The following is a 27,899-nucleotide window of genomic DNA, read 5'->3' on the forward strand; positions in this document are numbered from 1 at the left end:
AGAGCCTACACCAACACTCTTGGATATGGAGTGCAAATCCAACCAAGAGCCATGCTTCAATGCTTAAGCTTGCTATCTCCTTCTTCTTCATTACTATGCTATTATGTATGCTAGCAACAAGAGTTATGATAAGTGAGGAACTAATTCTTTCTCCTACGAAATGTTTCTTCTTCCTCTTCCCTACCCTCATTCCCTGCTAGCTCTCTCCACCTTCGAAGGTGTTTGAGGTCTTGGGACTGAGGCTTGGGATAGTTAAAGCTTTCTTCAAGTTTATGTTATGTTTTTGATGCATGAAGCTTTCCATCTTCATTGCATCACCTAGGTCACAAGGAACACAAAGATTGTATTGTAACAAGTCTCTCTTAATGGTAGAAATCATAATACAAATGCCTATTGGAGGGGGGACCGGCTCCACATAAATCCGGTCCTCAACTGTTGTCATGTTCTCTAAATTCTCTCTCTTGCAAAAGTATTGTTCATGCCAAGTTAACTTATTGCTATGATTATGTTGCTATCTTCAATTATGTTCACCTGCTATGCTCACAAAGTCATTTCTCAAAAGTACTCTCATTAATTTCCGCTACTCTCAAATTAAATAGGCCAATTCCATTACAAATTTTGTTTGAAAATTGCGTATGTTCATAGATATCTCGTGGAGGTAAACCACAAAGCCCAACATTTCCTAGCACTTTGAACAAATGCTCTTTGATCCTAGTACCATTAGCATTGGACACATGGTGGAAAGACTTGCACTTCAAGCGAGATACAGTTCGTCTCAATGAAATTTCATGCACATACGTCCACCCATCATCATGAACCATAATGCGCAAGAACGTTCTAAAAGAACATAACAATTTTAAGTTAGCCATTTCTTCAAAGACACACTTAAAAACTATTCATCATCTATGTCAAACAATCAATGATAAGTAGTCAAAGATACCCTAAACCATTCCCATCATAAGCACACTTTAAAAGAAAAATTTATTTATTGTCTAATCATTCAAATAATTACCACATAGTTTATACACATGGAAAGGATGAAAATTGTAAAACAAGTCATCAAGTAAAACATTTTGTCACATTGGGTCATCTTGAAGTGTGAGCAACATGCTCCTACACAATGAGATGGTTGATAACCAACAAATTTTAGATTTCTATTACATTTTGCTTTTATGCAAGTCGCAATTTTGTAAAGACAATTTGTATTGACCATTACATATCATATCTTCTTGGAAGTGTGAGTAAATTCTTTGACAAAAATAGGTGATAAAATTGTATTGATTGAAGTATTTCCAACCTTAAAAAATAAACATCAAGCATGGTCAAAAAACTTCAATGAAAAATCTTAATCAATTCCCTGACATGTGTGAGTACTTCACTTTAACACAACAACTCAAAGAAATTCCTAACTCTACATTCATTTTGAAGTGTGAAATAAACTCGACAATTATGAATAATTCAAACTCTACCTAAATTTATGGTATATACACTAAAGCTTAAGCTTTAATTCACACTTAACAAATAGTTTCTGAAGTTAAACCTATAATTCAAAGCCTTTACATTGTTAGATTTTGTGCCTAAACCCATACCATGGAGCTCTCCTCTTAGCACACTTGACCAGATTCTTTATATATGTCCACTAGACTTGCCTATCACATTTAGTGGATTCTTGCATTGATTTTCCATGATACACACACACACACACACCCATGAAGGATCGTGAACAATGACGAGGCCATTTGGGTTGATCCCTACTCATTCCATCATCCATGATGTCAACCGAAGCCCCCTCTACATGCCTATATAATAGCTCACTATGTACATTCTTTGCTAGCTCAATAATCAATCCATTTTGTGCTCATTTTCATTGTGTATTGAGTTTCCTAATTGTGCTTATCTTGGCTACACATGATGCTCTCCCTATCATCATAAATGCAATCTTTATCTATCCTCCTTAACCTCTTCAATTAGCCTGTAATATCAGAGCTTAAAGTTAGACTACTCCCATTAGTCTAGGTTTGGATATTGGATGTTAATTACATGTACATTATCAATGATAAACAAACAATAACATTTACAATAAACGTGAAACAAATGATTATCTTCAAGAACGAGTAATCACTCTTATCATGAAGACATATAATCTTTATTTTTAAAATGTAATCATCTTGAAGTGTGAGTATGCACTCTCACACAATGATAGATGACTATAACACACAATGATAGATGGTTTATAATCTTATACAACTTCTCAACTTCTCTTTTAAGTGTGATAAAATTTCAATGCAAAAAGAGCAAATTTTAAAACTAATAAAAGGTAAGTTTAAACTTTAGAACCAAAAACAAAACTGCAAACTCCTACTACAAATTATCAAATGTAAGAACGATAACTAAAATTTTTTCTCTCTACTAAAATTACACCTTTTAAGCAAATCTTTTGGTTAATTACAAGAGAAGTAATTACTGTTTAATTCTCTTGTAATACTTGTTGCTTTGATAATTGATGGGGAATACATCTGACGAGGACTCTATATAATTCAAGAAAATGATACGATACTCCATTTATGACGTGTCCTTGTATTATACGATCGTTTTTTTAAGCCGGACATCTTATACCCCCTTGAAATGCAAATAATATGTTTCCCATTTAATGAATAAATGCAACTTAGTAGTTAATCGATATGAGCAAGATAGCTTGTTCTATTCCTATAGCCGAAATTGTCAAAGCCCTATAAGTAACATATTTGTTTATTCAGCACATAATCAAACTACATGGATTTACAACCCATACTGATTTTTGGTGCAAAGTGTGTGCCAAATTAGATGTTACTCTTACTATAAGACATGGTGATCACCCAAAGGAGCGATGATCAAGCAAAAAGGGTGAATCCAATTTTAGAAGACATGCTTCATGCCTATGTTACTAATAGGCAAATCCATTGGGATTCATAACTAAATAGAATAATAACAGTCCTCACAGAGCTATGGGATTAACACCATTTGAAATGAATTATAGTATGGCCACATTAACTCCAAGGATAGTAGGCTCTTGGGTAAGTTGCCCATGTGCGTGAATTTTCTGACAAAGATGCACGATCTACCAACTTATACAACAAAAGGATTCAACAAGCTTTTGATAGGGCTAAGACTTTAGCTGGTAAAAAGCGATCGATTAGTCTTTGAAAAAGGAGAAAGAACATTTCTCCAAGTCTCTTCAAAATCTACTTCTCTATCCACTAAAAACTGTCATAAGCTTTTTACAAGGTATTATGGACCCTGAAAATGATTCAAAAGCTTAGTGGCTTTGCTTATGGACTTGAATTACCCTCATAGTATCGAATTTATTTAGTGGTTCACGTCAACAAATTAAAGCTGATTATTGGCCAAGATGATATTTTAATATTGTTGCTTTAGTTGAATTCAAAGATCATGATCCTAGTCCAGAGAGAGAGAGAGAGTCTGCAGCATGCGTCTGCCTGGTTGCCTACAGCAGCAGCACCCAACTGTGCCCAGCACCACCTCAGCAGCTAACACAACAGCACAACAGCGGCACCTATCAAATAGGCCCCCGCAACAGACACACAAATAGAGGCTGCCCTTGAGCTACGTACAGAGAAAGAGGAGAAAGAGGCAGCAAAACTTCTGACTTCTCTCGACACCTCCTGCACCCTTGTCCCTCTTCACAAGCTGCACTATCCATGCATGCTACGGCCAGCTTTATGATATTCTTGCTACCCTTATAAGCAAGTTGAGATCGGTGAACAATCACAATCAATCTTATAGTGAGTGGGTATCAAGCTATCTGTGACGTCGAGGCAGAAACAACCAATCACTTACAAACTCAATCAAAGTGGAAGTGCACAATAAGACTTGCTCACCTGGTTAAATAGGTGAGAAATGCTCCAAAAAGATCCGGTGAAGACGCATTTGTAACACTCAATGGTCTCCTCTTCACAATGGTGAGGTAAGGCATAGAAATCGGAGTTACGAGGTTAAGCAGAAATTTGTCAGCAGGCAATGTAAATAGATCTAGCATGTCAATCAAAGTCAAAGACGAAGACTCATTATTGAAGGCATGCCTATATGGCAGGCCAAGAAGAAGGCAAGCCCAACAAGGCTGGATTCTTCAATAAATCAAATGACATGCATGAGTCCATCTGCATGAGTCCATCCCTTGCAAGGAGGATGACACAACCGGACAATGCCATGCGAAAGAACCCTTGTTCTTCAATCAGTGGACGCACCAACCGCACAAACAATTCTGCCATGCAATGTAGATAAGATGAGGTATGCAGTGGCTGAAATTCCATCCACCTTTAAAAGTATTTGTGCAAAATCAAAGCACACATCAAATGAAACAATCAAACTTAGCAACCCTACTAAGACTAGTCAACCAAACCAGCAACCAAATAAGCTTGTGCTAATTGATTGAAAAGACCAATGTCATACGCTAGTTCATTAAAACGTGCAGGGTTGCTTTTTGACAGGCATTTTACCCGTTTTGGGGGTATTTTGCCCGTTTTGAACGACTGAAAATGTGAGCTACCCTTCACTAAATACAATTCAGCGCCTAAAAAGTCATAAAATCCTACAAATTTGAAGAACAAGGGTGCCCGTCAAATCAACCCTAAAAACACCTATTGCTCGAGTTCTATAAAATCAGAAAAGTCAGAGAATATGGGTGCACCAAGTCCTGTGGTCATGTAAAGCAAGCTGATCATGTTGCTTGAATGAGAATCTATAATTATTTGCATCAAGTGTTCGCAGATTGAGCACACAATGCTTCACAATGAAGCAGCCATTTTATGCACGAGATCTGTAAGTCTAGCCCAGCCAGCTATTATTTTCTTCGTAGGGTGCGATGTCCTTGGAAACAATCTGCACTCAGTTCCATCATGTCATGAGAGTAATACCACTTAAGAAATATATGAGTCACCCAGACGTGAACATAGAAAAAGAAAGAATTGAAATCAGTGCAACCGAGCATGTTGGTAAACAATTTAGACTGCAGCTCACACCCTTGAATTAACACCATTACTCTAGGGCAGCAGCAAAATTTCCAACCCTGGCCAAACTCATGTAACCTGCCAAGCTGCCGCCTCCCAACATGCCTCAAAATCCATCATCAGAAGAAACATTTGAGCAATTGTTACACCACATCCATCATGTCAACTATGGAGCAGCTACATTGTCCTGCTTGCCATTCACAAGCTCCACCTGCTGACTCTCAGGCATTTGCATCTCTTGATGAGTTGGTGGGTTTATCATGGTCATGGGTTCAATGGCGTCGTCTGAAAGCCTTCCCTTCATCTCCCTATGTTCTTGGCATATGGCACACCAATGCATGCAACAGTGCACCATACAAGGATCACACGGAGAATCCTGCAAAAGCCTTGCCTCTCAATGTTGATGCAATCTTCATGTTAGAGAGATCCAAAACTGAAAGAGTCACATTCTTACTTGTAGATGGTACTTCCTTTGTAGCTGTTGCCTAAACAAACCTGTATAGATCCCACACATCCACCAGGCAAAGAGTAATCCTTCCCCTATCAAGAATGACGTATGTGGATTCACTCCATGAAAAGCCAAAGTTGCTGCAGCAAGAGCCAAACCCCCTTCAACAAAGATTGCATGGCACGTGCATGGAGTCGTCCACGGGATGTCCTCTCTCATTTGCTGCACATTTCTCCCAAACAGCACACAAGGGCAAGCAAGCCCTAGCCAGACTGAGGCAGTTTTGCAAATAAACCAACTCAAAATTAGCACGCAGGTAATACTATCAGACTTGCTGTGCAGCCCCCTGTAAAGAACAATGATGAAGCTGCTTCAAAGTTTCACACAGAAAAATACTTACAAGATTCCACGTCATCTGCACACCCACAAATGCCTGTTGTCCATGGCTCACTTCTTGGTGGTTCATAGCTTTCAGGAAGTGGTTGGCCACACTCTGAACAGCGGTGCACTATAAGCTGCACCCACAGTATGAAAATAAGAGATATTGTTGTACAAAAGACCTCAAAACTCTGCACAGCTCGATTGCATGCAGCAACTAGATAGAGTGTTAGTGCGCAACTTGCTGAACCCAGAGGTCAAGAGGGTGGAGACAGCTTGACAAGTTGCACCTCTGTAATTAATTAGTCTTTGGACCTTCGGCAAGTTTAGACAGCTTGAAGTGGGATTGATCAATGCCAAGGACAACAGATGGAAGACAAATGAAGCCACTTGCACAGCTTCAATGGGACAAATGCAATTGATTTGACGCTTTTTCCCGTCCACAGGTAGCCCTTCCTCTAGCCAGCAGACAGGCTTCTTATGGAGCAAAATCTTAAATGTAAATGGCCATGCTGGTGGCAAGTAGCTGGGATTCAGAATCCTGGTGCTTAGAAAGTTTGTGGGCCTGGCCCAAATTATACACAACTATTAGAAAGTCGTGATGCTCTCAACAAACTGCACTTTGAGGGTTTAGGAAACTAGGAGGTTGCTTCTCTGTGCAAGCTTGCAATACCCCCTCTAAGTGTTAGCAGACCAACTATGGTCCCATAATTTCAGGTGTGGCTCCCATTCTCAAGTTTTCAAGTTGTGCTCATGTGCTTGGTGTATGCGGAAGGTTTTCTCTTGGTCTGGCAGGTTTTAGAGGTTGAAGTGTATCTCCACACCCACTTACACTTTTTGTTTTTTTCTTTTAAGAGGGAAGAGAGGGGAGGGTGGGTCTCTTTTGGCTACATAATTGCCAATCTGGCCTTCACCTCTCAAGCCTGAAGAGAGTAATAGACTCAAGCCTCGGGTCATTATTTTCTGCTCATTGCTCAAGCTTCTCACCCTTTTGAAGGGTCCCTTTCAAGCTTCCTCTCTCGCAAGGTCCATCATGTCCGCCAATTACGCAAGGCTCAAACCTCCCATTCTCTAAAGCTTCACAATATATTCGTAACTAAACTCTCAAGTTCCACTATCTATTCTAGTCTCAGTTATCGCCTCTTACTCTTGACTTCCGCCATCTACCAGACCAACCGCTTAAGTCCCCTCTCTCTAAAGCTCCATAGACCACATGTTGCTATCTGTGCAAACATTCAAGCTCACACATCAAATCTTTGCTACATTGCCAATGTTTGAGCCATCTCTAAGGTTCTAAGATTCTGATGAATTGTGCAAGTTTCAAGAAGAAGAGCACCCAGGAGACATCCCAAATCAGCGCCAAGAGTACTGAGTAACTTGGAAAAGGCACATGGCTTGAATGATGGTTCCTTTTACTTTCCCTGAAGAGAGAGAATGAGAGAGAGGTAGAGATGTGCAAGGGGATTGGGGCGGGGGGGAGGGGGCGGGGGGGAGAGACCGTATTCTTGTAATGGTGATGGAAGTCCAATTGTGTATCCCTCGCATTGGTCCTCCAAAGGAGTCAATTTGAAGAAAGACACAGGAAGGTAGACATCGAGAAACATTTAGTTGTAGTCTTCCATGGTCTCCATGGCAAGCATTTTCAAGTTGCTCCACTCTGACAAAATCTGGACTTTAAACAGGGAGGTCATATAACTACATGCAAAAATTTTCATGAAGGCTTGCCAAGTCCTTGGAACATGCGGTTGTGTCGCGATTGAACTCTACCACTGCATAGTATTATCTTTAAAAAATCCCGCAGCTCAAGAAATCTTTGATTCTTCTATATAATTGCCAAACGCATAGATGTTGTCGAATTGTTGTAAAAACTGTAAGGCTTTCTTCCGATCTTTCACTCCAAAAAAAAAGTGGAAAATCTTACTGTCTTCCCGCCATCCTTGAAATCCTTTGGCCCATTAGGTGCATACCCTGGATATGGATAATAAGGATATCCATACAGGTTCCAACCATTGTACCCAAGTGGAGGTGGTGGTGGGGAACATGGTGGCAATGGCGGTGGTTGCACTAGATCAAGGTCAGACGGCTGCACCATGTTCCTGGAGACTCCCACAATCGGAACAGACAACTGAGAAGGTTGTCCATTAGAGGCTCTTGCACTTTTTGGTGTCGAAGGAGGGGGTACCACCTGGGACATCAGAGGGCGCAACATGTAGTTCAGAAACTGTTGGAAACTTTGCAACATCGAGAGATTCTGCTTAGGATGCCACAAAGTATGACGCGAAGCTCGTCGAGAAGAAACCGCAGGTACTCTGCCAAATCCATGAACGCCATTATGCTCTGTTTGTTCTTGGAAAAGGACCAATATCCTCTCAGAAAAGCACACGACTGGAGCTCTGATACCACTATATTGGGAGGGCAACACGTGCCAACTGAAAAGAACCGACAGAACAATATAAGTACTTCAATAACAATTAAACAGAAAAATATGCAAGACACACAAGACGCGGAGTGGTGGAGTTCCACTCCAAGAGAGCACTGGCCCCAAACCTTGGCGCCCCTTTTGATAACTCAGTACACGGAGGTGGCTCCGCTCTACTCCTGCTCCCGCAAAGATGCCAAAGAAGAGAGCACACCCTCGTATTTATAATCCCTAGGCCCAAAAGCAATTTACAAGAAAGGCATACAATCTAAAAGCATGTGCTCTCCCAAAAGCAAGTGCTCAAAAGCAGCCGGCACATTTTGCGGAAATCCATACTGCCAGGTTAGCAGCCTATCAGCAGAAAACACAGATCTACCCGTACAGTCTGCCACATCAGCATGTTAGTGGGATTTGCGGGGAATCCGTACAATTGTTGCCACATCAACAGTTTTTATACTAGCTTGGTATGTGTGTGTGGGTCCTCCTTTATTTTTATTAGGCTCCATCGGATGAGGTCCCATAAGTTGGAATGTTTGACCCACTCGACGAGGATCTGTAAGTTGGTGAGACCTTTGTCTTCTTCTGCTTCTAGGATTTAGGCCCCTCAACTGGGATCTACAAGTTGGCTTGGGTCTTTAGTGGCTTGACACGTCAGCGGTTTTTTATAGACTTTCTTGTAGCACTACTGGACAAAAAGGAGAAGAACTTGGTTGGATCAACTCGTTGACTTGGCTCATGATCTCTTCTTATTGAGCTCTCCTCACTTCGTACGCTAGTTGATTCGCAAGGGTACTCCTCGATATCAAGTCGATGGTGTGAACTTCTAGTCAGTAGCTCGCCACGTAAGCCCTCTAAGAAACAATCGCATGAGACTGAAGGAAACTCTGACTCGCTAGGCTCTAAAGCCTTGACCGGTTCTTCCAACAACAAGAAGAAGCAGAAGGGTAAGAAAAAAAGCAACACCACCAAAGACAAGAAGAGTGATGCCAAACGGGAAGCCTTCAAGGCGGCATTGCAACAGTTGCGTGAGAAGAGACATTATTGGAGAAAGTGTCCAGACTCCAAAGCGAGTTGGTGATGCTTCGACTTCTTCACCGCAGTGATGCAATTACCTGCCTTTGTTCATTTGGAGATTCTCCCCTCACGGGACTCTCCAAGGGCATCGGAGGTTGTGGGGACTCTTGCGGGTCGAGATGATCGTGATTGATTCTAGATAGTGGTACATCATGGCACATGACACCTTCGAAGGATCTTTTGTCCAAGATGCGACGACACTGTGGTACCATCTTCATTGGAGATAAATCTGAGATACCTATTCACAGGGAGGGATCTATGGAGTTGATACCCGATGGCAAAGGAGGTATGCATACCTCCAAGATACTTTATGCTTTGAAGCTGGGATTTCATCTTATGTCTGTGAACAAGGTGTGCAAGCTAGGCATATGGGTGATTTTTACAGAGGATGCGGTATCTATTCGGAATCGGCAATCCGGTAAGGAGGTCGGAGGGGACTCAGTGGAGAACGGACTCTACAGGCTCCATGCTCTTTCTTCACCGTCACGGATACCTACAGGTGATCTTTGGCATTATAGATTTGGTCATTTGAACAACGATGATCTTCAGCTTGCTTTTTCGTGAGCAGATGCTTACAGGCTTACCGGATGTTGGGAGTAAGCATGGGAAATGCATTACTTGCATTCGTGGGAAGCAACATCGAGAATCTATTCAGAGGCTTGCTACACACAGAGGCATTACCGTTTTGGAGTTGGTTCACACCGACCTTGTGGACCTATGCAAGCCCCTTCTCTCGGCAAGGCTCTCTATTTCATGTTGCTGGTGGATGAATTCAGCCGCTTTCTTGGGTATACTTTCAACAGCACAAGTACAAGGCGTTTGGCCTCTTCAAGAATTGGCGCTCTCGTGTGGAGAAGGAAAGCAATCAAGCGTTCAAGACTATTTGATCGGACAAAGGCGGGGAGTTTACCTCCAATACTTTCATTCAGTTTTGTGCGGACCATGGCATCAAGCGAGAGCTTGCGAATACCGGATCACCTTAAGAGAATGGAGTTGTGGAGCAGAAGAATAGGACAGTGGTAGTAATGGCATGGACCATGCTTGAGCATCGAGACTTGTCAAAGTCTTTATGGGCAGAGGCACTTGTTGCGACGGCAGTTCATACCATAAACCAATCTCCAACCTCTTCAGTTCCTAAGAAGAACCCATTTGCAGCCTATTTTGGTAAGCAGCCCGACGACTTTTCCCACTTTCGGATTTTTGGGAGCGATGCCTATGTCCATGTACCAAAGGAGTAGAGAGGGAAGTTTGAGCCCAAGTCCGGGAGGATGATTTTTGTTCGCTACAACTATCTTTCTGAGGGATATCAATTTTATGATCCAAAGAAGAAGGATGTTGTACTCAGTCGTGATGTTGTCTTTGTACTCCTTTCAAAGTGTAAGGTGCAACGGAAGTGAATGTTGATATTGCTCAAGATGAGTGCTCCAAACTATGCTCAAGGGTTCCTTTTACTTACAAAAGGGAGAGCCTTCCGTTTGTTTAAAGAGAGAATGCAATAATCACAAACAAAGTGAATGCTACTGTGCATGAAATTGTTGAGACTGAGAGAAAGACAGAGAGAAGAATACAACAACAAGCGGGTCTCAAACCCTCCTCCAAGGGCCCCTCTCTCGATGGCGAGAGAGGTCTATGCTATTGATTGCACAAATCTGGTACAAAGGTGTTGAACCTCGATGCAACGAACTTGTTGCTATGATGCAAGGGAAGGCTAAGTCGATGATGACGGTGACGACGAAGGCGGTAACAACCAAGGGCTGAAATCTGAAAACGCTGGGCTGTCTGCTGAAAACTGAAAAAGCCAGGTTGATCTTGAGAAAACGCTGAGACCTGTGGGTGCTTGTCTGCTCTGCCTACCCTTATGTGTCCTGCTTCTAGTGAGTGCCCAATGGGTTTCATTTATAGGAATTATATGCTGGGAACAAACTTACAAAAAAGAATTCCAAAAGTCACTTTTCATAAATGACTTAGAAGAGGTGGTTCACGCGACAAACAGTTTGCATGATGAAATGATTGTTCTTGTGCAAGAGAGGGTAAGCAACTATGACCGGCCTGGACATGCACGTCCCGCTAGAGGCTCACAAAGTGCCAGGCTAGGTCCTACGCTAAGAATGACGCTAGACTATGGCAAAAGTATGTCCACGTGGCGCAAGTGAAGTGCGCACGTGACACGATGATCTTTTGCAGACCCGGATTTATACATTTACTGTGAGGGAGAATTGATGACATTTGTTATCCTCTATGTCGATTTTCTTGTGATAACAGTAGCCATGTTGAGCACATCCGCACTACTATGGAGATTTGTTAGGTGCAGCGGAATGAATGTTGTATTTCCTCAAGATTAGTCATCTTTATTGCTCAAGGTTCCTTTTAGTTCGCCTCCTCCGAAGGCCCCACTCTCGTCGGCGAGAGTGGTCTATGTCTTGATTGCACAAAGGTGTACAATGCGTATGCAATGGACTATGCAACTTGGTCTATGCCGACGACGACGACGATGGCTGAAATCTGAGATCTTCTAACTGCTGAATTTCAGGACTGTTTCCGTGGCTGAAAATGACTGTTTTGGCTGCGTTTTTATGGCTGAAAATGGGGGAACATCTGCAACCAATCTGGGGGGGATCTGCCACTGTGTAGTAGGCTGAAAACGCTGTGGATCTGATGTTGATGAAGGCTGAAAACAAAAACGCTGGCTGAGTTTGTACCTTGCCAAAAACGCTGGCCTGTTGAAGACAAAAACGCTAATGGCTGAAGTAGCAAAAACGCTGATGCTAATGAATCTGCTGGCGATCAACAGGGATCTGCAATCGCTAGGGTGCTGGGAGGCTGGCGATCAAGTACTGCTAGAAACGCCATGTCTTGGAGGGTAGGCGAGGATGGGGAAGTCCAAAAACGCCAAGAGGTTCTGGGGGGTACTGCTGAGAAGTTGCCTGTTGAGCGGGAAGCTCCTGCTGCCTCTTCTGCCATTTAGTGCTAACTTGGGTTTGCTTATATAGAAACTTAGCAAAATTGCCCTACTTACTTTTGTAGGAAAGTCACTTAAAAATAATAAGTGAAAATCCCAATAAATAGGAAAATAGGCTAAATGCACTGGAAAATTGCCCTAACTGATGCTAATGGATTCTAGTGGGAATTCCGATGATCATGCTCTGTGCAACCGAAGGATATGCATCTATGCTAAGTGACTGGGCATGGACGGTCTACGAATAGACTCACAAAAGTGCCAGATCACTGTTAATCTAGACTTGACTGAACGGACTGAACCCTGTTGTGGTGTAGCTTGTCCACGGACACATAGGGTTGGGATGTGTCACGTGACATCCCCTCCTTTTCAAAGTGAGGTACTGGTACCGAACTGTATGGCGTCGAGGGAGATCGCCAGCAGCATCCGGAATCCTGGAAGGGACTCTTCGCCGGCCCACTCTGATGTGTGGGTCGTGCGGTACTTGAACTTCATAAAGGTCTGCAACGCTTGCTTCTTTGGGCCGCGCCGAAAGCGACACAAAGTCTTCTGAATCTCCTTTCTTGCTTCAACTTCGTGTAGAGTCCTGCTTCTTTCGTCTTCAAGAATCTCCATAGCTGAAAATTCCTGAAACCATCTCCAACACAAAACCATGAACATACCCATTCCATGTAAAGTGAAGGAAAAAAATCTTGTCTTTGCTAAAGACTGTGTATGCCATGTAGATGAACAAATAGATGAAGTGACAACCCGTTCATCAAACACATGCAAACAATGAGATCGAATCTTTTCTGTTTGACCGAAATCAATCAATTGTGGCAAATCACAATGGAAATGCCCATGCTTGGTGCTCATACTATCATGTGCTCTTTCGAAAACTGTGTCATGCCAAGGAAGAGACATGGAATGCGACTTCCTTACATACAAACTTTTCAACTTTTCATGAACAATCCGCATACATTCGTGCTCATCCATGAGAGAAACGTGCTCAACATACAATATGTCATGCCTAGGAAAAGGGATCACATACGATGCTGACTAAAATACAAGAAACCTTCACGAATGAAACACTCGAACAATGCGTGCGTATCAATCATGCGAACACACAATACTTCCTGTGATGGTTCTTTGGACCAAGGCTCGAGAGCCAAGATCTGTTCTTCCTGACGGGGTTCTTCTTGAGTGGATTCTTTCTGAGGGGGTTCTGTTGACCTAGGCTGGAGAGCCAAGATCGATCCTTCATGAGTGCCCAAATCTGCAACGAGGTTAACTTCGCTAGAAAAAGCATCCACTAACACATCATCCTTTTGAACAATCACATCATCTTCATGCAACTCATCATGCTTGTCATTGGTATCCAAATCATCATGCTTGGCAATATCATTCAAATCATCATGCTTATCTTTGTCATCCAAATCATCATGCTTATCATTGTCAATCAAATCATCATCATGCTTCACACAATCATGCAAATCCTGTGTATCATGCTTAGGAGAACAAGAGACTGAGAGAGTCTCCTTTTCTCGATTCTGTGCAAAGTACGCCTGTACTTGAGAAAAAAGTCGCAACATCTCTTTGTTCTGTCGGTCGCTCTGTTCTTTGAGCGCTTTGTTCTCGCGATAAAATTTTGCTTGTCTTGCTTGGTTCTCTGCGTGTCTGCGTTCCATTTCTGCTTTTCTTGCTTTGGCTTCCAAGCGTGCTTACACGCTCTTACGCGCTATGGCTGTCATTCTTTCTTGGGACTGACGCTCTATGGCTGCCATCTTTTCCTCGTAGTCACGCTCTATTTCTGCTTTTCGTTCGGCATCTCTTCCTTTGTCTGCTAACTTCTTGTCAATCATCCTCTTGTCGAAAGCCTCCATAGGAGTAAGTGCAATCGGTGTCGTAGATGGGGAAGGGTCAGAAAAACCTCCTAGTGGGGAAAATTCTTCTTTGCCTCTCTCATGCTCATCACTTCCAAGTGAAGTATCCATTCCGCTTCGAGTGATGATCATTCTGAAGTCGTAGCTTCTTGTGGGTTCTTCGGGGTCTTGGGTTCTTAAGTCCACGAGGAACTTGGGTTCTTGCGGATCTTGGGTTCTTACGTTCACGAGGAACTTGGGTTCTTGGGGGTCTTGGGTTCTTGAGGTTTTCTTTCGTTTGCAAATCGCGTTGGAGAAGGATCTTCTCTTCACCCAAGTTCTACCCTTTTCTGCGGGCGCACCCCTTGGTGGCCTTGCGCTCACACCAAGGTTGCTTTTTCCCACCTCACGTCGATTGGCCGGCCGCTAAGTGCACGGTCCGCTCTCAATGAGTGAAAAGAGACACAAGGGAAGGCTGGACAAGCCCTTCTTTCTTGGGATTCCTGTCACTCTTCAACAAAACACGATTAGGAATCGCCACGCCCAAGTAAACTTGGGTTCGTGCGATCGCAACAAGCAAAAAAAAATTCTTGTGGTTCTTTCCTTGAGTAATGCAGAACACTTCCAAAGCTCTGATACCAATGTTAGGTGCAGCGGAATGAATGTTGTATTTCCTCAAGATTAGTGATCTTTATTGCTCAAGGTTCCTTTTAGTTCTTAGGGAAAGAGAGAGCTTTCCGTCTTATGGAGAGTGCTATGATCATGAACAAAGTGAGTGGATATTGTGCGTGCAAGTGAATGAGACTGAGAGAAGGAGAGAGAAGAGATACGACACCCGAGAGGTTGTAAAACCCTCCTCCGAAGGCCCCACTCTCGTCGGCGAGAGTGGTCTATGTCTTGATTGCACAAAGGTGTACAATGCGTATGCAATGGACTATGCAACTTGGTCTATGCCGATGACGACAACGATGGCTGAAATCTGAGATCTTCTAACTACTGAATTTCGGGACTGTTTCGGTGGCTGAAAATGACTGTTTTGGCTGCGTTTTTATGGCTGAAAATGGGGGAACATCTGCAACCAATCTGGGGGGGGGGGGGGGGGTGTCATGAGGACGTGGCAGTTATTAACCATGTCACAGAGATGTGGCAACTGCTAACCTTGGTTGTTGGTTTCTTTCCAATGGGGTTTATTTTATTTGTTTAAGACCCTCTTCTTGAAGTAGCAAACGGTCGGACATTGTATGGCCAATGTGAACGGTAGATTCACCCGCAGACGGGAAGTGGTCAGCACTGGAATTCGTATGGTAAGAAGATGTCTAGGCTCAGAGCAAGATCATATAGGTCGCCCCGTCGCACTTAGCAAGTTGGTGGATACTAGGAAGTGAACTCAATTAAGGCGTAAAGTCAAGGTGGGACTTCCAACAAAAAGTATCCGACAGTTGGGCCACATTGCATTTTTGGATGCGGTCCCAATGAGGATAGATGGTCAGAAGACCAGTGGGAGCCCAACGGAAGCATCTCCTAAAATTTAGGGAACTGCTATTTTGGGCCACGAAATGTGTTCGCGTCATTACCTTCGGTATGACTAGGGGAACACTTTACAACTCTGCCGCGAAGTCAACTGACGCACCAGTTGAGATATTTTTGGCAGGGAAAGCCCAAACTCGGAAACTGGGCGACGTGTCAGCTTGTGAGCGATTCTGCCACTCTGGGAGGCAAAAACGAGCTGCATATCATCAAAGGGGGCGCCATTTTCAGCCACAGGCGGATTGTAACAGGTACAGAAGCTATGGAATGCTTACCTTGCCCTCTATGCACAGTATGGTGACGGGAGTGATGCCCCACACGCTACATACTGCTCTCTTTCTCCCCTACGTGCAGTTATGTGATGCCCCACAAGAGGGCTACTCATTTGACTGATGTACAGTTGTGTGGGTTCATGCTTTTGTGCTGAGGCAAGAGCCTCCTTGAGCAGGAACAGGGGTAGCTAACTGCTGCTCCAAAGCAGGCACTGGTGAGGGTCATAACCTCACCGTACAGGTGCAAAATCAGCGCTGTGTATGCACTGTAATTTGACTGTTTTTCAGCCATACGGACGCCAGGATCATTGGGAATCGTGCCCCACTAGCAAAGGACAGTTAGGGGACTGTTTGGGGCTGAAAACAGGGCAAAAACCAGTAAATACAGCGTGCTGAATTTACTGTTTTTGGACAGGAATCAGAGGGTATACGACAGTGCAAGCGAGTTCCAGCAGGGGATTCGGTTTCGCGCAAGTTTTGGGGCTGTTATGCTGCCGAAATTTGGCCAAATCAAATGGTATCTAGGTGGATACACGTGAAGGATTCCCAGGACCTTACCTTGTAATTTACCCTCCTAAAGAATAAAGAAATACCGAAAGGGGCGCCAATTTTGGGGCCTACAGGTTGTCGGCGTCTGCTCGGAGCATTCTAGCTTCCGAGCCGTGTGTGTATTCAAGTGTTAACTCCCGTCGCAGGTTCTCTTTGCAAAGTGCTCTGTGTGTGTGTATAAAGTAAAGAATTTCGGGTGAAAGCCAACGCCTACCGCCCTACGGGCCGGTTACATGGTTCCATTGCCGGGATATCAATCACTTTTTCCTCAAAGAGTGAGCCTGGATTGTTCAGGGTAAAGACACACATTGCAAGAACGCGGGGATTACACTATGGCCGACAAGGGGAAGGGAATTATGGAAGAGGGTTCCTCTCCAAAGGACAGGCAGGAGATTCCTATGGTTTTTGAGATTGGCGAGAGCTCACGGCCACGTCAGTCTGTGCCTCCTGTCAACGTGAATGTCCCTCCAGTAGTACAGGGCTTTATGACAGGGCAACTCGAGGATGATGCGTTTAAGACTCAGTTAGTTGCCGCGGTGAATGTCTTTTCGCAGCTGGTGCAGAATCCGAGGTTTATGGAATTCTTGTAAGCGCCACCAGTGCAACATCAAAATAGGCAACCTACGCCACGTACGGAGCTTGTTGAAGCTCAAGCCCAGGTACTTCATGAGGCGCAGGAGGAAAGGGAACACTCGCATGTTGCGGAGTCGGGGGCTCCAAAGCAGGTTCCTCCCGTGCTTGAACAGGTGGCTAGAACGCCTATTCCACAGGTTATGCCAGTTCAGCCCGCCACCTTTCAGAGCCAGCATGCTGTCTTGAATGGACAGGGAGCTGGATACCAGGCTATGCACTCAGTTTTTCCACCACCCACGGTACATCCTGGGTATTTCGGGGGTGGATCAGTGTTCCAAAGTATGGCTGGTTATGCGTCTGGAAGTCAGCCGTACCTGCCAGGAACAGTGTTCGGGGGTATGCAAGGCATCATGCCAAACCCCATGTATGGTACTATCGGCATGCAGCAAGGTTTCCACGGCAACCAGGGCCAGTTTGGGGTGCCACAGGGTCATTTTGGCATGGCTGGTTTTTCTGGACAGCAGCCAGATATCGCACCTCTGACGCAAAATGTGAATGGCCAACACGTGCCGATCATGCCTACTACAGTGCCCATGTTGCAGACCATCCCGTATGACAACTTGGGGGCACTAGAGAAGCCGAAGGCTTACAAAGAAGGTGGTGCAGCGGTAAAGTTCAGTACCTTCAGTGGTTTCGAGGATAAGACAAAGGCACTCACTTTCCTCCAGCAGTTTGATACAGCTTATGCGGGAGGGAATTTTACAGAGGCCTCGAAGGTCAGGAAAGCTGCCACTTTCTTAAAGGACAATGCGCTTACATGGTGGACGACATTGTTAATGCAAGGACAGGCACCCGCCACTTGGGTTTACTTCAAGCAAATGTTTGCATCTGCTTGGCTATCAAATGAATTTGAAGCCGATGTCTTGACAGATTGGCACCAGCTTACGGCAGCTTCGTGCAAGAGCTTGCTGGAGTACAATAGGAGGTTTTGTAAAGCATTACTCTCAGTGACCTCCTACAGATTTGTGCCATTGACAGAGCAGATAGAGAAGTATTGTTGTGGGCTGCCTAAAGGGCTTCGTGATTACTGTACAAAGAACAGAGTGGCTACCCTTACTCAGCTTATGGAAGTTGCGAACACTGGTCTTGCCCTGTTGAAAGGAGAGGACAGTGGATTTCCGAGCAGTGATAAAGGAGGGCAGCAAAAGAAAAATTCAGCGAAGAAGCCCTTTGTGAAGACGGCTCCTGATGCGTCACAGGGGTCAGAAAAGGCCACCAAGGACAAGGATTCAGCTGGGACTTCTGGAGCGCAGGCAAAGAAACAGAAAAGGAAGCCTTTTGTGCGCAAGTCGCTCGAGAAAAAGAAGGTCCTAATGGCTGAGAACAAATGCTTTATATGCGAGCAGCCTGGTCATATTTCTATCAATTGTCCACAAAGGAAAAGGCCAGCTGACTCAGAGGATAAAGAAGACCAGAAAGGCAAGAAGCCAAAACCCACGGCAGGTTTAGTGCCAGACATGGTGGGTGACAGACCCAGCACAGATGCCAGTGAGTTATGCAAGGCATGGGGTAAAGTTAGGGATCAGACGGCACTCATCTTCTTTGATCCAGGTGCCAAAGCCAACTTTATCTCACCAGAGTTAGCTATGAAGCTCGGCATCAAAGCTGAAGAGATGGGGTACACAGCAGAGGCAGGGTTGGCATGTCCTGGCCACTCAGAGTGTGTTACTCCCATCATTGGAAAACTGCGTCTGCATATTCAGTCGTATGTGGACACTGAAGAGTTTTACATCATGCCGCTCGAAGGTTGTGACGCCTTGTTGGGGATCCCGTGGATGTTCCGAGTGCATGGAGTCTTGGATGCCTACAACAAAAAGATCACTGTACAGCATAGGGGCAAAACTCACATCTTGGATGTAAAGCTTAAAGGAGAGTCAGTCCCTATTGTATCTGCTTCTGCTATCACTTCTGTAATAAAGAATCATCTTTCTGTGTACTTGATTTTTGCACGTGATGTCTCAGATAGGGATCAGTCAAATTTATCTGTGTTAGATAAAGAAAGGTCAGCATTTTTGCAAAAGTTTAGTGACTGTTTTTCTGATTCATTACCGTCGCAATTACCGCCAGAGAGACCTGAGGACCATCGGATAGATTTGGTGCCAAGGTGTAGCCCACCAAATAGACCTCCCTACAGGGTTAGTGCGGCGCAGCAGAAAGAGATTATGGGCCAGGTTGAGGAGTTATTAGAGAAGGGGCTGATTCAGCCTAGTTCTTCACCCTTTTGCTCCCCAGTGCTCCTAGTGCAGAAGAAGGATGGCTCATGGCGCATGTGTATTGATTACCGTGCGTTGAATAAGAATACCATCAAGAATAGGTTTCCTATTCCTCGCATTGATGATATTCTCGATCGTTTAGAGGGTGCTGCAATTTTCAGCAGGATAGACCTGAAGAGTGGGTACCATCAGATTCGTATAAGCCCAGAGGATGTGCACAAGACTGCGTTTAGAACGACATTTGGTCTTTATGAGTTTCTAGTGATGCCGTTTGGGCTAACAAATGCTCCAGCCACGTTCAACAGAATGATGGACCGGATTTTCCGCTCGCATCAACAGTTTGTTGGAACATTCTTCGATGACATGATTGTGTATTCGAAGAATGAAGAGGAGCATAGGCGTCACTTGACCATTGTGTTCGAAGAGCTGCGCAGTCACAGGTTGCTTGTCAATCCTAAGAAAAGTGAATTCTTCCTTGAAGAGATCCACTTTCTGGGCCACATAGTCTCAAAGGATGGTGTAAGAATGGATCCCGCAAAGGTCGAAGCTATCAAGACATGGCCAGACTTGAAGACTGTGCACGATGTCAGAAGCTTCTTGGGATTGTGTTCCTACTATAGAAGGTTTATCAGAAATTTTGCAGAGATAGCATCGCCTCTTCACGCATTGCAAAAGAAAGAGGTCACTTTCAGATGGACCCAAAAAGAGATTTCAGCTTTTAGTCTCTTAAAGGAAAAGTTGACTTCAGATCCAGTTATTGTTTTGCCAGATCTCAGGAAGTCATTTGTGGTCCAATGTGACGCGTGTGGCAGTAGCATCGGAGCAGTGCTAATGCAAGATGGACGGGTAGTAGCCTATGAAAGCCGAATTTTGCAAGGGCCAGAGAGGACTATGCAAGTCTATGAGAAAGAGCTCTTGGCCGTGATTCATGCGCTTTCTAGCTGGAAGCACTACCTCTTAGGTGCTTATTTTGTTGTCCAAACAGATCATCAGACCTTGCGATACTTCTTGACACAGTCAAAGTTATCCGAAAAGCATATGCGATGGGCAAACATTCTTTCCATGTTCCACTTCCAGATTATGCATGTGGAAGGCAAGAAGAATGTTGTGGCTGATGCGTTATCAAGAAAGCCACAAATTTCAGCTGTGTCAATTCCTTATCATCATGAGTTAGATGACATGAAGGAACAATATATTGCTGATGAAGATTTTGCAAGGATCTTTGAACAGTTACAAGAGGGGCAACATCACGAGCACTACCTCCTCAGAGATGGTTTTATGATGATGCATGGCAGACTTTGTGTCACTAGGCCACTGCGACATAAGGTCATGGAAGAGAGTCATGTCCCACCGTATGCAGGGCATCGTGGCATTGATGCAACAGTTAAAGCGGTAGAGACGTTCTTCTATTGGCCTACCTTGAGGAGAGATGTGGATGCCTTTGTGCGAGCATGCATAGTTTGCCAAAAGGTCAAGTTTGACAGGCAAAAGGCACCAGGGTTGTTACAACCACTGCCGATTCCGGATAAGCCATGGGAAAGCATTGCAATGGACTTTATCTTTGATCTTCCAAGGACACCAACAGGGAATGATGGTATATGGACCATTATCTGCAGGTTCAGCAAGCAGGCCCATTTTATCCCTGTCAGGAAGAAGATAAAATCTGATCAGATGGCACGCTTGTTCATGTACAATGTGTTTAAGTACCATGGTATGCCACAATCGATTATCAATGATCGTGATCCTCGCATGACCAGTTTGTTCTGGAGAGGATTGTTTGAGAACATGGGTACTACGCTCAAGTTCTCGTCTTCGTTTCATCCACAAACTGATGGACAGTCAGAAGAGGCCAATTCTACTGTCTTAGATCTGCTGAAATGCTATGTGTCAGATAATAAGAACAAGTGGGAACAGTATTTGCCTACGCTTGAGTATGCGTACAATAATACAGTGCATTCGTCTACTGGCAAAGCACCTTTTGAAATTGTTGAAGGCGGCAAAAAGGTTCCTCCCATTTTGCATACAAAGGACAAGATCTTTGAGGCAGATCGATATGTTGAGAACTTGGATGAGATGTATAAGAAGATTAAAGTTGCCTTGGAGAAGACTCAGGCAAAACAGAAAAAGGCTGCTGATCGTCACCGTCGTGAATTGCTACTATCACCTGGTGATTGGGTTCTTTTAAGGTTCGAAAAGGCAAGGTTAAAGAAGATGAAGGGTAAGGAACGGTTGTTTCCTAAGCTCAGCATGCGTTACTATGGGCCTTTTCAAGTGCTTGACAAGATCAGCGATGTGGCTTACAGGCTGAAATTGCCTGATGCGTGGAAGATTCATAATGCGTTTCACGTGAGTCTTCTAAGACCCTTCGTGGGTGATGTGCCAGAAGATATGCCAGTTGAGGATCAGCCAGAAGTTGAGGAACTTGATGAGATCCTGGTACCTGAGCAAGTTTTGGCACATAAGGACAGAAAAGTTAAAGGACAAGTTGCAAGACGCTATTTAGTGAAGTTCAAGAACTATCCGCCTATGGATGCAAAGTGGATGGAAGAGCATGAACTGTCAGAGTCACCAAATGTATTGCAGCTTTACCTTGAAGCCTTTGGGTTACAGCCTACTTATGCCCTAACCCAACGTGTGCAAAGGAGGGGTAATGATAGAGCTAGTACATCAAATGTACATATGAATTCAGTGCCATAGATGGAAATGGCAAAAGTATGAAGGCCTCATTAAGTCATTTGTATCTATGTATGTTACGACCTTTCTTGCGGATACATGCGATGATAAAAGAGTGTTAATAGCACAAGATCATCAGTGGCGTGTATTTATGGTATGCAATCGAGGACGTTTGCGATTTCAAGAGGGGGGTATGTCACGAGGACGTGGCAGTTATTAACCATGTCACAGAGATGTGGCAACTGCTAACCTTGGTTGTTGGTTTCTTTCCAATGGGGTTTATTTTATTTGTTTAAGACCCTCTTCTTGAAGTAGCAAACGGTCGGACATTGTATGGCCAATGTGAACGGTAGATTCACCCGCAGACGGGAAGTGGTCGGCACTGGAATTCGTATGGTAAGAAGATGTCTAGGCTCAGAGCAAGATCATATAGGTCCCCCCATCGCACTTAGCAAGTTGGTGGATACTAGGAAGTGAACTCAATTAAGGCGTAAAGTCAAGGTGGGACTTCCAACAAAAAGTATCCAACAGTTGGGCCACATTGCATTTTTGGATGCGGTCCCAATGAGGATAGATGGTCAGAAGACCAGTGGGAGCCCAACGGAAGCATCTCCTAAAATTTAGGGAACTGCTATTTTGGGCCACGAAATGTGTTCGCGTCATTACCTTCGGTATGACTAGGGGAACACTTTACAACTCTGCCGCGAAGTCAACTGACGCACCAGTTGAGATATTTTTAGCAGGGAAAGCCCAAACTCGGAAACTGGGCGACGTGTCGGCTTGTGAGCGATTCTGCCACTCTGGGAGGCAAAAACGAGCTGCATATCATCAAAGGGGGCGCCATTTTCAGCCACAGGCGGATTGTAACAGGTACAGAAGCTATGGAATGCTTACCTTGCCCTCTATGCACAGTATGGTGACGGGAGTGATGCCCCGCACGCTACATACTGCTCTCTTTCTCCCCTACGTGCAGTTATGTGATGCCCCACAAGAGGGCTACTCATTTGACTGATGTACAGTTGTGTGGGTTCATGCTTTTGTGCTGAGGCAAGAGCCTCCTTGAGCAGGAACAGGGGTAGCTAACTGCTGCTCCAAAGCAGGCACTGGTGAGGGTCATAACCTCACCGTACAGGTGCAAAATCAGCGCTGTGTATGCGCTGTAATTTGACTGTTTTTCAGCCATACGGACGCCAGGATCATTGGGAATCGTGCCCCACTGGCAAAGGACAGTTAGGGGACTGTTTGGGGCTGAAAACAGGGCAAAAACCAGTAAATACAGCGTGCTGAATTTACTGTTTTTGGACAGGAATCAGAGGGTATACGACAGTGCAAGCGAGTTCCAACAGGGGAATCGGTTTCGCGCAAGTTTTGGGGCTGTTATGCTGCCGAAATTTGGCCAAATCAAATGGTATCTAGGTGGATACACGTGAAGGATTCCCAGGACCTTACCTTGTAATTTACCCTCCTAAAGAATAAAGAAATACTGAAAGGGGCGCCAATTTTGGGGCCTACAGGTTGTCGGCATCTGCTCGGAGCATTCTAGCTTCCGAGCCGTGTGTGTATTCAAGTGTTAACTCCCGTCGCAGGTTCTCTTTGCAAAGTGCTCTGTGTGTGTGTATAAAGTAAAGAATTTCGGGTGAAAGCCAACGCCTACCGCCCTACGGGCCAGTTACAGGGGGGGGGGGGATCTGCTACTGTGTAGTAGGCTGAAAACGCTGTGGATCTGATGTTGATGAAGGCTGAAAACAAAAACGCTGGCTGAGTTTGTACCTTGCCAAAAACGCTGGCCTGTTGAAGACAAAAACGCTAATGGCTGAAGTAGCAAAAACGCTGATGCTAATGAATCTGCTGGCGATCAACAGGGATCTGCAATCGCTAGGGTGCTGGGAGGCTGGCGATCAAGTACTGCTAGAAAGTTGAAACGCCAGGTCTTGGAGGGTAGGCGAGGATGGGGAAGTCCAAAAATGCCAAGAGGTTCAGGGGGGTACTGCTGAGAAGTTGCCTGTTGAGCGGGAAGCTCCTGCTGCCTCTTCTGCCATTTAGTGCTAACTTGGGTTTGCTTATATAGAAACTTAGCAAAATTGCCCTACTTACTTTTGTAGGAAAGTCACTTAAAAATAATAAGTGAAAATCCCAATAAATAGGAAAATAGGCTAAATGCACTGGAAAATTCCCCTAACTGATGCTAATGGATTCTGATGGGAATTCCGATGATCATGCTGTGTGCAAACCGGAGGATATGCATCTATGCTAAGTGACTGGGCATGCACGGTCTACGAATAGACTCACAAAAGTGCCAGATCACTGCTAATCTAGACTTGACTGAACTGACTGAACCCTACTGTGGTGTAGCTTGTCCACGGACACATAGGGTTGGGATGTGTCACGTGACAAGATCTTGGTTAAGGAGTTTGAGATGACAGATCTTGGCTTGCTTCACTACTTTCTTGGATTGGAGGTATGGTAGACAAAGGGGCCCGGGGGCCATCTTTCTCTCCCAGGAGCGCTATATCCAAGAATTGTTGGAAGCATTTGGTATGACCGAGTGCAAACCTATCTCAACCCTTATGAATCCCAATCAGAAGTTGCCACAGTATAATCTCCCAAATGTAGTTGATGCTATTAAGTATCGGAAACTGGTTGATTCTCTCATTTGGGTTCTCAACACCCGGTTTGATGTCAGTTTCCAAATGAGACTTCTCATATATTTCATGCAAAAACACGCCAAGTCACATTTGGAGCAGGCTCTTCGGACTTTGCGTTATGTAAAGCGACCAAGTCATTAGGCATACATTATGCGGCTGGAGGTACAAACTCAAATCATTCTACAAGGATGGAGTGATTCCGATTGAGGTGGAGATCTAGATGGATAACGGTCGACTATAGGTTACACCTTTTCTTTTGGCTTAGGAGCAATTTCATGGAGCAGCAAGAAACAGCCTACAATTGCCTTATCTTCCACAAAGGCAGAGTACCGAGCCGTTTACAGTGCTACATGTAAGTCAGTTTGGATACGGAGGCTACTTTTGAAGATGGGATTTCCCCAGCAGACGACCATCTTGTACTCTGACAACCAAGGTTATATAGCCATTGTGAGGAATCCGGTGTTCCATGCCCAGACCAAGCATATAGAGATACAGTACCATTTTGTTCATGAGAAGATCAAGGATGGCTCTATCCAACTAGAGTATATCCCGACTCGGGACAACCCTACTGACATCTTCACCAAACCTCTTCCACAGGTGACATTATTCTCTCATGCCAACTCCCTTGGACTTGTTTCCCATCCAGGAGCTAAGAGAGGGTGTTAAGAGTTCAGTTTCCTGTCTAGTGGTAGCTCCAATATCTCCAAGAGCAGATTAGGGAGTGAGGCCTGTTTTGTGGCTATGCCCGGCCGTATCTAAGGTAGACGTACTTGTACTCGGCGATAACCCGATAGGCTAACATGAGGCGGGAACCCCGTTCTTAGGATTTCTCAGGGTCAGAGTCTTGAGTGCTTTGCAGTGTGCTACTAAATATGTGTGTCAGGTCACTTTCAGTGAGTTTACATATTTATTATCATTTATTAGCCATTTATAAGGATCGTTGGGTTTTGCACTAGGTGGGGCAAATCTTAGATTTGGCTATATATGCAACCCCTCCCCTTGTACTTTTGGCCTATGTTGTGCGGTGCAGAGATCCAATGTTTTAGGCTACACCCTCTCTCTAGCGTTTCGGTGTGTGAGGCAACACTTAGTAGTGTTCTCTCCACCATCGATCTCTCTCTCCCTGACGTTTTTCACTTGCGATCACCCTCTCTTGCTAGCGCTCCCTCTTCCAGCCTTGTGCACACCCTTTTCGATGTGGCATTGCTTGCGGTGAGTTCTCATGCCCCTTCGGTGGCCGGTACGCACTAGGAGCTTGACGACGAGATCCATCGTGATGGATCCGAGATCTATTGGCTGCCCAGTACGGAGAGGAGGTTTGCTCACGGTTGCAAACAAGTTCATCACCCGATTAACCCTTTTCCGTTGCACCTTTGACAAGGGAATGGCTGCTTTATACTCATGGAACTGACCTTGAGGTTTGCAAACAAACGGCTGCCTACCGATGTTGCCAGATGCCCACCAAAGTTTAACAACACCCATCAAACACGTGTGAAACCATTCATGCAAAGAGGGTTCCAAAAAAGAAAAACCTAATCTAATCTATGAAATTTTTGGGACATGCAGCTCTTGCAAATATGGTCACAAAGTTGCCGAATCAATAGACTAACCTTGGCTCTGAAGAAGTAATAGTAGTAGAATGTCCATATGGCATGTAGAGCCATGTGCACTTGACATCTATCCTCTATTGTTTGCACAATTCGCATTGCTTCTAAAGGAAAAGGAAGATGGCCTCTTTTCTTAAGACACAGGATCGCAACATAATAACTGACTGATGCATCATTCAATCTACCTCTCTCTCTGGATTCCTATGTACCTTGTAAGACCAACTTCAAGTTTCTGTTGTAAAAGGAAGAAACAAGGAGGGCTACAAGACTGAGAGAAAAATATACTCAGCTTCAATGGTGCCCCATTGACCAGCGACACTCAGTAAATGCAATTGATCTTTCTACATTGAGTCTGCTAAGCGCCACTCAGATCTACAGTTAGTCACGACTACAATAGACTATCTGATTACAGCTGATAGCAGAGAAAATATATGCTATCACTTTGCGATGCCCGCGAAGTTTGATCTGCTATAAACAGGAAGATGAATGACGTGTGACAGGCAAATGCATCTATAAGCACAAAAATGGAGATCGCACACACTCGTATAATCCTACGAAAAGATACCTCTGTATAAGGCAATCAATATATGTAAGCCAAATTTCAAAGACAGTTGTGCGTTTAAACACAGATCGTCAGCTACTTCAAAGCAACAACACAAACCTCGGGAACGGGCATGGGTTGGTTGAGCTCGCCTTGTCTGATGTCTTCAGAAGCTTCCTGCTCCTTCACAAGCTTAACATAACGGGACGGATTGTTACCATCTTCTGTCGCCATAGCTCAATGCGTGAGTGCGTGAGTGAGTGCGGGTTGTCGCGCAAGAGTGCGTTCGACAGCGCGCGCGATTGTGTTTGTGGGTGCAGCGTTGGGTGGACAAATGTCCGAAACTTCAGTGGACGCCCACGATTAGTGTAGCCTTTTTTCCTAGACGGCTAGATGCAATTTGAAATTTTTACAATTTGCAGGAATTTTGAACTATTTTCTTGTATCTTTTACCACTTTTTCTATCCTTTATTTTGATTTGCAACTGGCTAATCTTGATTTCTAATCCGCTCAATGCTAAGCGGAGGCAAATTTCTCCCGAACACTGCCCACGATTCTCAAAAATTCGATGAGGAGGTCGATCGGATAACCACTCTACCATACCTGGGCGATGTATGTGGTTGATAGAAGGATTATTCCAATTTCCTTGCACACTTTCTTTTTTCTTTTTGTAAATCTGCTTTGATTAATTTGCAAGTGGGAAACCTCAAAGCGAGGAAAACCCATGAAAAGAAAGGGATACAAAACACGGAGCACTATGAGGCTCCCAAGGCTAGAAACAGTCAAAATAAATCATGGAGGTTTCAAGAGTGATGTCTCCAGCGTCATAGGCAAAATGCAGTGCTTGACCAAGAGATAATTGAAATAGGGAAAGGGGTCAACAAGAGTGCCCTGGAACATTAAGGAGTTCCTATGATGCCAGATGGCCCACATAGTCCAAAATCTGACCCAGGTGAAGAACACCGCAAACTGAGATTGCTGTGACCGAAGCACTCCAAAAATCCAAATCGTCTGTGAAAAGAGCCAGAAGGAAAACGCAGTTGAAGAGCAGTCGACACTTGCCGAATGAAGGCTCTGGAGTGACGACAACACCACAGTAAGTGTGGCACGGTCTCGT

General features: G+C 44.5%; 2 protein-coding genes across 2 annotated transcripts; both read right to left on the minus strand.

The window, feature by feature from the left end:
• Positions 1–3,029: 3,029 nt before the first annotated feature.
• On the minus strand, positions 3,030–4,557 carry LOC147466196 (uncharacterized). Its single transcript, XM_086524590.1, has 2 exons — positions 3,879–4,557; positions 3,030–3,731 (listed from the first exon to the last, which is right to left on the minus strand). Exons 1-2 carry the CDS (start codon positions 4,034–4,036, stop codon positions 3,557–3,559), a joined length of 333 nt encoding a protein of 110 aa, XP_086380716.1. The 5' UTR covers positions 4,037–4,557; the 3' UTR covers positions 3,030–3,556.
• A 142-nt stretch (positions 4,558–4,699) lies between these two features.
• Positions 4,700–27,118, minus strand: LOC147466197 (cell number regulator 6-like). Its single transcript, XM_086524585.1, has 4 exons — positions 26,903–27,118; positions 5,855–5,969; positions 5,461–5,726; positions 4,700–5,382 (listed from the first exon to the last, which is right to left on the minus strand). Exons 1-4 carry the CDS (start codon positions 27,014–27,016, stop codon positions 5,173–5,175), a joined length of 705 nt encoding a protein of 234 aa, XP_086380711.1. The 5' UTR covers positions 27,017–27,118; the 3' UTR covers positions 4,700–5,172.
• Positions 27,119–27,899: the final 781 nt, after the last annotated feature.

Source organism: Adiantum capillus-veneris, chromosome 1 (assembly GCF_014529385.1).
Source record: "Adiantum capillus-veneris isolate H3 chromosome 1, ASM1452938v2, whole genome shotgun sequence".
Classification (NCBI taxonomy): domain Eukaryota; kingdom Viridiplantae; phylum Streptophyta; class Polypodiopsida; order Polypodiales; family Pteridaceae; genus Adiantum; species Adiantum capillus-veneris.

What these genes read in the sequence shown, in the direction of transcription:
- LOC147466196 (XM_086524590.1), bottom strand. Translation starts at nt 4,036, where the DNA reads ATGCTAGATCTATTTACATTGCCTGCTGACAAATTTCTGCTTAACCTC. An exon ending in TTTCTCACCTATTTAACCAG is followed by an intron (nt 3,732 to 3,878) that starts GTGAGCAAGTCT and finishes TTATAAGGGTAG; the next exon opens with CAAGAATATCATAAAGCTGG.
- LOC147466197 (XM_086524585.1), bottom strand. Translation starts at nt 27,016, where the DNA reads ATGGCGACAGAAGATGGTAACAATCCGTCCCGTTATGTTAAGCTTGTG. An exon ending in AACCCATGCCCGTTCCCGAG is followed by an intron (nt 5,970 to 26,902) that starts GTTTGTGTTGTT and finishes CTGTGGGTGCAG; the next exon opens with CTTATAGTGCACCGCTGTTC. An exon ending in AAAGGAAGTACCATCTACAA is followed by an intron (nt 5,383 to 5,460) that starts GTAAGAATGTGA and finishes AGGCTTTTGCAG; the next exon opens with GATTCTCCGTGTGATCCTTG.